We start from the raw sequence: 9,624 nt of genomic DNA, 5'->3' as shown, positions 1-9,624 counted from the left end.
CAGCTCAGCCAATGAGAAATGCCACAGCTCAGCCAATGAGGAACGCCAGAGCTCAGCCAATGAGGAACGCCACAGCTCAGCCAATGAGAAACGCCAGAGCTCAACCAATGAGAAACACCAGAGCTCAGCCAATGAGAAATGCCACAGCTCAGCCAATGAGAAACGCCACAGCTCAGCCAATGAGAAATGCCAGAGCTCAACCAATGAGAAATGCCACAGCTCAGCCAATGAGAACTGGTTGCCACCCTGAAGCGCTACTTTCCCCAAGTGGCCTTTCCTTTCGAACAGCCCCTCCCGCTCCCCCTTTCTCTACGAAAGCTGTTCCCTCCTCTTTTTCTGGATTTGCCTATGGTTTCCCAGAGCATTCTTTTGGCTATTCCTGAATAAACTCATTTTGAGATAAAATAACAGTCAAATTTACTTCTAAGTCGATGGCTTGTAGACAGCCATCTTCTCCTTGTGTCCCCACGTGGTTGTGTGTCTGTGTCCCGATCTCCTCTTCTCATAAGGACACCAGTCAGACTGGATTAGGGCCCACCCTGGTGACCTCATTTTACCTTAGTCACCTCTGCGAAGGCCCCACCTTCAAACATGTTCTGAGTTACTGGGGATTGGGCTTCAACATATGAATTTTGGGGTGACACAATTCTGCTCATAACATGGGGGAACCCTACATCTTCCAAGCCTTGGATAGCGTGTGCATCCCTGCAGCATTTCCAGGGATGTGGTGCTTCTGGTTTGCCATCTCGGCAGCCGGCTGGGGCAGTGAAGCTCCACGGGGTTTCCCACGGCCCTTTCTATGACAGCAGCCTTCCCTCTGGCCACCGGTGAACAGTGAGGAGACTCCATCAGGCATTAGATGCATTGGTCCCCACTGCACAGTCTGGAGCCTCTGGTTCCCACTGGGCCCACTGTGAGCTAGTCTCAGGGCGAGACCCCATTTTTCATCTGGCCTCCATGAGCTCCCCTCTGGCCAGTGGGCCTCAGTGGCTGACCGAGGTCCCTTCAGAGCCAGTATATAATAACCCCAGGAGGTCAGGAGGTTTCCTTTTCTTCAGGAGCCGTGGCTCTGGGGAAGGCTTGGGAGCCAGTTCATGGTCTTCACCTGCCACTAAATTGCAGGTTCCGTTTTTTCCCAGCCCAGCAACGGGGAAGAGGTCAGGAGTCTCCATTAAGGCAACTTGAGGTGGGCTTTTGCCTGACAGACCTATAAACTTGCTGCCTGTAGATAAACAGCTGTGTGTGGATTTCACTCCTAGGGACCCTATGATCAATTAGCCATCACAATCCCCCCAAAATTCTGATTTCCTCTCCTTCTGGGTGACTTATTACAGTATTTCCTCCCACTTTGTCTCTAGCGTGAAGTGCTGACACCTAGCACCCACCACACCAGGACCCTATTGTCCCCACTGAGACCAGGTAATCCAGGTCCACGGCCACATCTCTGGCCTGCAGAGGACGGCCGCCAAGGGTGCTTCCCCGATGCATTTCTTAATGACCTGCTGCAGGGAACGTCCTAAATATGGCTAGAGGGGAGGTGAGCGGGCTATACTGAGAGATCCATCCCAACACCCCCGTTTCCAGGAGCCTTTTCGTCCACAGCAGCGATTCGCCGTCCTGGATGCACACTGGAATCACCGGAGGTGTTTTTAAACCCCCCGATGCCAGACTCCATCTCCGGAGGCACTGATTTCATGGGTTCTTGAGTATTTTTCTTTTCAAATGCTCCAAGTGATCCTAATTCACAGCCAAGGCTGAGAACCAATGCTCTAGAGGCTTGCTCTCATGTCCTGGCCCCAATTTAGTAGTTTGGTATCACCTGAGAGCTTGATAAGAATGCAGAGTGTCAGTCCCCACCCAAGACCTGTTGAATCAGAACCTGCATGTCCCCAGGATTCCCTGACAATTCATCTTCAGTTTCCTGTCCATGCAGCAGACAGGAAAAGCTGCTCTCCACCAGTGGTTCTCAAACTTGAGCTCCTTCAGACTCAGCTGGAAGGCTTGTTAAACTACACATCGCTGGGCCCCCTCCCAGTTTCTGATTCCACAGGTCTGGGAAGGGGCCCAAGATCGTGCATTTATGACACATTCCCAGATGATGTTGATGCTGCTGGTCTGGGGACCGGACTTGGAGAACCATTGCTCTACAGAATGCCAGGAAGTTCATCATTTCAAGCTAAGTGACTTTGGTGAGGTCCAAGATTCTATTGGCCAGAAAAGCGACGCCATCCCCAGGTGCTTGAGGCAACACATTAGAACCCGAGTCCTGGGCTGGTGCTCGCAGCCCAGTCAACCCTCTGTTTCATCTCCTTGGTCTCACAGGCTTGGAAGCTGTTTCTACGATGTTCTCCAGACCCTTGCCAGTACAAACTGCTGAGGACCGCCTGTCCTCCTGGTGTGCTGTGAAGGCATCTGACCCTTGTTTGGAGCCAGCAGGCAGTCAGGAGTGGAGGCCCCACCTCATTAGGGAACGGCCCCAGATGGAGTCATGGCAAACTGCTTCTGCAGAGAAAGGCCACGCTTCCTCCACTGCCTCTGCCCCTCTGTCAGCCATCACTTGGCCAAATTGTGAGAGGCTACTTCTGGTTCTCTGGTCTGTTCCAGTGATCTCTGAGTCTGTCATTTTGCCGTTTGATCACTGTGGCTTTATATTAAGTCCTGAAATTGGGGATGGTGAGGCCTCTAATTTTGTTGTTCTTCTCAAAATTGTTTTGGCTATTCTAGTTCCTTTAGTTCTTTGCCTTTCCATATAAATTTTAGAGTCAGGGTGTTGATTTCTACAGAAATTCCTGCTGAGGTTTTGATTGGGATTGCACTAATCTGGCCCACGTGTGCCCCTCGCAGGTGTGGACCTGGGATTAGTGTGGACTCCTTCACAGAATTAGGGGACCTCCTTCTCCAACTCTCTTCTCTCTCAGGTTTCCACACATCCACCAGCTCCCTTTTACTGGTTATTTGGTTACAAAGATGGGGGTGTTCTCTGGGAGCTTTAACCACCCCCACCGCCCCACAGTGTCATGTGACTGGGGTTGCCCCAAGGCTAAGCAAGAGGGAAAAAGATAAGGGATTTTCTTACACTTTATGGACTATAGGGTCCCCTCTCCCTGGTTTCCGTGCCAGAACAATGGGTTTTCCTCTTGAGGTTCCGGGTGCCCATTCTGCCGCCATAGTTCAGCTCCACGATTGGGATCTCTTTGGGAGAGGGTTGGAGGAGCAAAAAAGCAAAAAACAAAACAAAACAAAGACCTTGGGTTCAACCCACACATTTGGCTTATAGGGTCTCTTCTTCTCTGGCCAGAGAGAGGATTTCTTTTGGAGTTTTTGCTGTCTGCACATGGGGTGCAACCACACATTGGGTTGCCCTCAGGTCAAAGCTGGGAGATAAAAGAGGAAGAACATTTGGAAAGTTGCCCCGCTAAGTCTTTCTTTAAGTTTTGGGGATGTCTCTAATCTGCCTGCTATTATTAACCTTCAAAGCCCTCGGATAGCTGCTTCCTCTGTCTTGTCCACACCAGGAGTCTCCGCTTCATTTTTGAGAGATATTTTGCTGGGCTTAGAAACCTGAGTTTAACACCTTTGAAGGTGTCCTTCCATGGTACTTGGTGCCTTCTGGTATAGTTTCTGCATCAGGCGTGCTGTGGTTCTTATCCCTGTGCCTCTGTATGTCACATGTCTTTTCTCCCCCTATCTGCTTTAAGATGTTTTCTTTATGTTCGGTTTCCATCAGTGGAATATGATGTGTCTTGGCATGACTTTTCATTATATACATATACTTTAAAATTCTGGCTGGGGTTTTCTGAATTTGGATCTGTGTTGTGGTATCTTTCATTATATTTGGAAAATTCTTAGCCATTATTTTTTCAAATATTTCTTCTCTTTGCCTTCTGTTACTCCAATCACATGTATGTTAGGCCATTTGAAATTATCCCAGGGCTTTTGTTTGCTCTGTTCTGTTTCCCAACCCCCCTCCCCCTGTGAATTTTTTCCTTTTTGTTCTGAGTTTGGGTAATGTCTATGGACTTATCTGGAAGTTTGCCAATTCTTTCTTGTCTGTGTTAAGCCTACTCATGAGCCTATTGAAGGCATTCTTCATCTCTCTTACTGTTTTTTTATTTCTAGCATTTCCATTGGAATTTTTCTTATAGTCTCCATCTCTGTGCTGAAACCCTCCCCCTGCCCTTTTCATGGTATTTATCTTTTCCGCCAGAGCCTTAACATAAATCCTCTCTGACAATCCCAGCATGTGAGTCAAATGTATATCTGGTTCTCTTAATTTGGTGTCTTTTTTTGCCGAGAAAGATTTGCCCTGAGCTAACACCTGTTGGCAATCTTCCTTTTTTTCCCCCCTCAAACTCCCAGTACACGGTTGTATATTCTAGCTGTAGGTCATTGTAGTTCTTCTAAGCGAGCTGCTGTCACAGCAGGGGAATTGACAGAAGAGTGGTGTGGTTCTGCAACCAGGAAGCAAACCCAGGCCACCAAAGTGGTGAGTGCCAAACTTTTAACCACTTGGCCATCAGGGCTGGCTCTGATGTTCATGTCTTGATTGTGGGGTTTTTTTCCTTCTTTTTTGTATGTCTTATAATTATTTACTGAAAGCTAGATATTGTCTGTAGGACTATAGATACTGAGGTTAATAGTATTTATATCTGAAAATGGACACTCTTCTGTTTGGCTGCCATTGTAAGGGTCAAGTCAGGCAGGCTACGAGTTGACTGGATCTGGGTTTTGTAGTGGCTGTGGTTACCTTTAGTGTCCACTGGCCTCAAATTCCTCCAGCAGCACCTTGTGCTGAGGGTGGAGGATGGTTTGCTGGAGGGTTTTTCTTAACGTTCCTGCTCCATCTTCAACTCTAGGCCTTCCCTGTGCACCTGCACCCTGGGGAGGGTCTCTCTCCAGGCTCTCGCCCCTGACTCACTATGATGGGCCGCTCCAACCCGTTCCTTGGTGCTGCTATCCTGGAAGCGGGGTGGCAGGTACAACTCTGTTGCCCTGGTCCAGGCCCACTTTTAGGCAGGCCTTATGTCCTTAGATCTTGGTGTGGGACTTAATCAGTGACCCTGTTTCCTCTTCAGAGACAGAAGACCCCCCAAAGGGCTGGGTCCAGAATGTCTTCTGACAATGAGAACAATGAAATGATACCTTTAAAGACTTTAAACTCTGATTTCTATACCCAGCAAAATATATTTCAAAAATGAAGGCGAGACTTCTGGTGTGGACAAGATGGACTAAGCAACTATCCGAGGACTCTGAAAAGTTGATAATAGCAGGTGGATTAGAGAGGGGACCCAAAGCTTAAAGGAAGACAAGAAAGCTTCGATGTCAGCTCTCTGAATTTATACAATGAAGTTTTCCCTGTATTTTATATAACAGTCTTATTTGGTATAGAGCTGTTTGTAGGCATTTCCTTTCAGCACTTTGTAGATGCTATTCTGCTGTCACTTGGCTTTCACGTTTCTGTTGCAAAGTCAGACATCTTTGTTTCTCCTCTAAATATCTGGCTGATGTTGTCTTTGTCTTTGTCTTCAGCAGGCTCACTGTCATATACCCAGGTGTGGCTGCCTTTGTATTTATTCTGATTGGGGTTGGTAGTTTCCCTGTAAAATGTGGTTTGTTATCTTTGGTGAATTTTGCAAAATCCTCTTTTACTCCCTCTTCAAATACATCTTCTGGCCTCTTCTTTTCTCTCCTTCTGGGACTCCATTTTACAAACATATTAGATCGTTCCACCATATTCTATATGGCTCTTAGGCCTTTTACTGTATTTTCCATACTTTTTTTCTCCCTCTGCTTCTGTCTGAATATTTTCTTCTGACCTATCTCCCAGTTCACAGCCATCTCTTCCACTGTGTCTAATCTGTTGTTAAAACCATCTACTGAATTCATAATTTCAGAGATGGTATTTTTGTTTTCAAATTTCCATTTGATTCTTTTTTATAGCTTCCACTTCTCTGCTGAAAATTTCCATCTCATAATCTATTTCCCTGAACATATTATTTAAAGTTACTTTAAAGTCTGTGTCTGATAATGCCACTATCCTGCCCCTGTGGATTTGTTACTATTTTGTGTATTTTTTCCTTGGTTTTGGATAATTTGTCTCCTGGCTTCCTTTTAAACTTTTATTTAATTCTGGATACTGTGTGTGAAGGTATTTAATGCCATTAGATGATGCCATTTTCCTCCAGAGATTTTCTTTGCTTCAAGCTGGTGATGGGAAGGAGAACAGGTCAGTGTACTCCAATTTAGGAATGAGCTGTTTGGAAGCTGGGTTTCAGTCTTTGTGAGGACTGACCTATTTACACCTCAGCCTTACTCCTCTGTTGTAGGCGCCAGTGCTCCATTTGAAGGTCTGGGTTATATATCGGCGCCTATCTTGCAATGGGCCATGCCAACTGTTGTCTCCCCATCCCATGAGACTCAAAGGCTCTGCTCAGTGTCTCGACTTCTTGTCCACTGCATCTATCATGGACTGCATTGTGTCTCTCTCTCTTCCTCTCCCTATATCCGTGCACACGCAGAGGAAAGGCTGTGTGATGACAGAGAGGTGGCAGCCCCCTACAAGCCAAGGAGAGAGCCCTCACCAGAAAGCAACCCTGTTGGTGCCTTGATCTTGGGCTTCTAACCTCCAGAACAGACAGAAAGCAAATGTCCATTGTTTAAGCTGCCCAATCTTTTGTATTTTGTTATGGCAGCCCAAGCTAACACATCATATTAATCACCAAATGCCTCAGAGGGAAAACCCACTTCACTTCTTTCTGAGATCTTCACGCCTCAGAAGAAAGTCTTCTTTGTTTTGGCAGCTATTTGATATCTTCAAACAGATTTTCAAAATATTTTACACAGAGTTTCCGGTTATTCAAAACCACAATAGTTTTGTAATTTGCTTTCCAAAATTCACCAACTTTATATGAGCTCTTTTCTTGTTATCAACTACTCTTTTTCTACACATTTCTTTAAATAGTGACAGCCTTTCATTATATGAATGGACCATAGTTTAACTAATTTTTTATTGTAACACATTTAGATACTGTTTCACTGATTCTAAGTTACTTTTTTTCCCCACACTTTAATAAGTCTGAAACCAGCATATGTCTTCCATCCATAACCTGTCATAGTTTAACGTGTTTGTGGCACACACAATGTCATGCTTTATAATTGATGGTGTCTTAGTCAACGACGGATGATGGGTACAAACACTGCCCACCAGAGCCAACAATCTTGTGGGGGTGCTGGTTCTGATCCCCCTTGTCCATCTCTGTCCTGGAAGGCTCTGGTTCCTGGAGGCTCCCCTCTCCCAGGAGCACAGTTAGAGCTGACCGTTCTACCTGGAGAGCCTTTCACCAAGATGAGTCACGGTCCTGATTCCAGGATAAAAGAGACCTTGGACCTGACTGACATAGGAGGTTCGCTCTGACCACACCTTTCATGGAGAGACGTCATCAACCTGTGACATGGCAGCCCAATTTTGGGGAGCCCCCTTCTCCTCTAGCCAAGAAAGTGGATTTTTAAGAGTCAAAGATGGTTTGTGAAATTAAAGTCCATGAAAACTTGGCTCCATGGCTTTGTGATTTTAACAGGAAATGAGGGGAACCTGGTCGGCTGGGCCTTACTCAGACAGGATGCGAACTGTTCAGCCTCTTAGGTTCAAATCCAGACCCTGCTATTTCCTGGCTGCACGACTCTGTGCTGTCCGTCTTCCCCCAAACCTTCGTTCCCTAATTGACAAAACAGGGATCATGAGGGTCCTTGCTCCAGAGTATTGTGAGGCTTGAGTGGGATGATGAAAGCTTGGCAGCACATCTGGTCCACCCTCAGCGTTAGATAAATTTCAGCTGTCACTGGTCCACTTCATCTGAGGGCCTGAGGATTATGAGAGGGAGGACAAGAAGAGCCAGGGCCTTTCAAGGATGCATGGCTCAAGCACTGAAAGGATGTCCCGACTAAGGCCCCCATTCTCTAGCATGTTCCCCGTGGCCGCCTGAGTACCCATCTTGGGGGGGGTTTCACCCTGGCTTAGCCCAGACAGGCAGGAGAGCACACTGGTCAAGCTCACTGATCAACTGCCTGTGCTCGAATCCCAGCTGCACCACTTACCAACGCTGGGACCTCAGGCATGTAATTGAACCTCTGAGTGCCTCAACTTCCTCACCTGCAGAACGGGTTATTTCGAGGACTAGGTGTAGAGCCCTGGCACCTGGTGCAGTATGCACTCCTGAAACGTTAGCAAAACGGTCACAAGAGGGCCTCCTGCACCCCTCCCGCCATCTTCCCCAGGGGCTCAGCTTCCAATGGCCAGGTTCAGAAGGCCCAACGGGACTAGAAAAGGGGAGAAAAGGAAGCCACAGAGAGTGAAGCCTGGCTAAGCTTGGAGCGAGAAGTTGACAGAGAGCCATTCCACATCCCTGATCCGTCTTAGGTCTCTGTCCCCCTGGAGCTCTGGATGAAGGACTCAGACTTAGAAGTGTGTGTGCCTGCGAAAGGAACAAATGCAATGTGTCCTCAGCGCACGGAGCCCATGGGGCTCAGCGTTGAACTGCTTTCCTCCTCCACCCCACAGGTCTTCATGCCCTGACGTTTGGCTCCTGCTCCTCCGTGAAGGTGAAGAGAGCCTTTTCAAGGGTTGCCTCTCAACGTACCACTCACTCACCCAGGTCCCCTTTGGCCACTGGAGATGGTTCTCCAGACTGGCCTTATTTTCTTTTTTTCCTCTGACACAGGGAAGAACGGGGTGCGCCCGCGCTTGGTGGGCTGAGCCACAGTGGGCGCGGAACCAGGTCGGTGGACTAGGGCACTGAGGAGGCGGACAGGCTCTTCTCAGGTCCCGAGATAACGCACCAGTCCTGGTCCCTGACCCCACAACTGCCCCAGCCTGATGGCCTCGACTCTCGGAGCGCCCCCCGCGCCCCTCGCTGCCCAGAGCTCCCCCCAGGCCCCTGTGTGACCCCCTGGGAACCTAGCTGTGCTGAACGCCACCCAGGGCCTTCGGTGCTCTAGCGCCCCCAGGCCTCCGTGCGCCCCGGTGACCCGTGCACCCCCAGGTCCCAGTGCGCCCCCGCTGCTGTGCGCCCCGGAGCGTCTGGACGGCCGGGATCGCGCCGGCCCCGCCCCGTGACGCATTTCCAACGGTCTGGAACTTCAGCCCGGCTGGGCGCGCGCCCGACGCCCAGGGGCGCGCGCATCGTGCACGCGCACAACCACGTGACCCCGCGCCGGCCAACCGGCGCGCCGGGATTTGGGGGGCAAAGCGCGGCCCCGCGAGCAGTTGCGGCGGGAGAGCGGCGGGCCGAGAGCGAGACTCGCCCGCTCCGGCGCTACCTGCTTCCCCGCCGCCGCCTCCCGCCGCCGCGCGCAGCCATGTCCGAGGAGAAGCCCAAGGTAAGGACCAAAGGGCGCGGGCCGGTCCCCAGGCTCGGCCCCTCGCCCGCGCCGCCACCGCTCGCGTACCAGGCGCCTTCCGCCGCCCCGCGCGGCCTCCGGGACCCGGGAGAGCGGCGCCGGCGGGGCCTCCCGCGCCCCCTACCCTTCGCTCCCCTCCCCCTGCGCCGCGCCGCTCGGCTCCCCTCCCCCCGCCCGGCGGCGCCCTGCCCCGCCCAGGCTCCGCCCCCGCCTCCCGGCCCCACCCCG

At 50.1% G+C, this 9,624-nt stretch overlaps 1 protein-coding gene across 2 annotated transcripts in view; it reads left to right on the top strand.

Moving 5' to 3' along the window:
- The first annotated feature begins 9,218 nt into the window (after positions 1 to 9,218).
- Positions 9,219 to 9,624, top strand: part of LOC124234128 (small ubiquitin-related modifier 3) — a 9,576-nt gene continuing 9,170 nt past the window's right edge. For both annotated transcript variants that reach the window (XM_046651390.1, XM_046651389.1), the window contains exon 1: positions 9,219 to 9,375. In XM_046651390.1, coding sequence (XP_046507346.1) covers positions 9,355 to 9,375 — 21 coding nt within the window. In that variant the 5' untranslated portion in view covers positions 9,219 to 9,354. The remainder of the gene's footprint in view (positions 9,376 to 9,624) is intronic.

The sequence above is a fragment of the Equus quagga genome, unplaced genomic scaffold (genome assembly GCF_021613505.1).
Source record: "Equus quagga isolate Etosha38 unplaced genomic scaffold, UCLA_HA_Equagga_1.0 71534_RagTag, whole genome shotgun sequence".
Lineage (NCBI taxonomy): Eukaryota > Metazoa > Chordata > Mammalia > Perissodactyla > Equidae > Equus > Equus quagga.
Note: the sequence above shows the minus strand (reverse complement) of the source record. Positions and strands in the feature narration are given on the sequence as shown.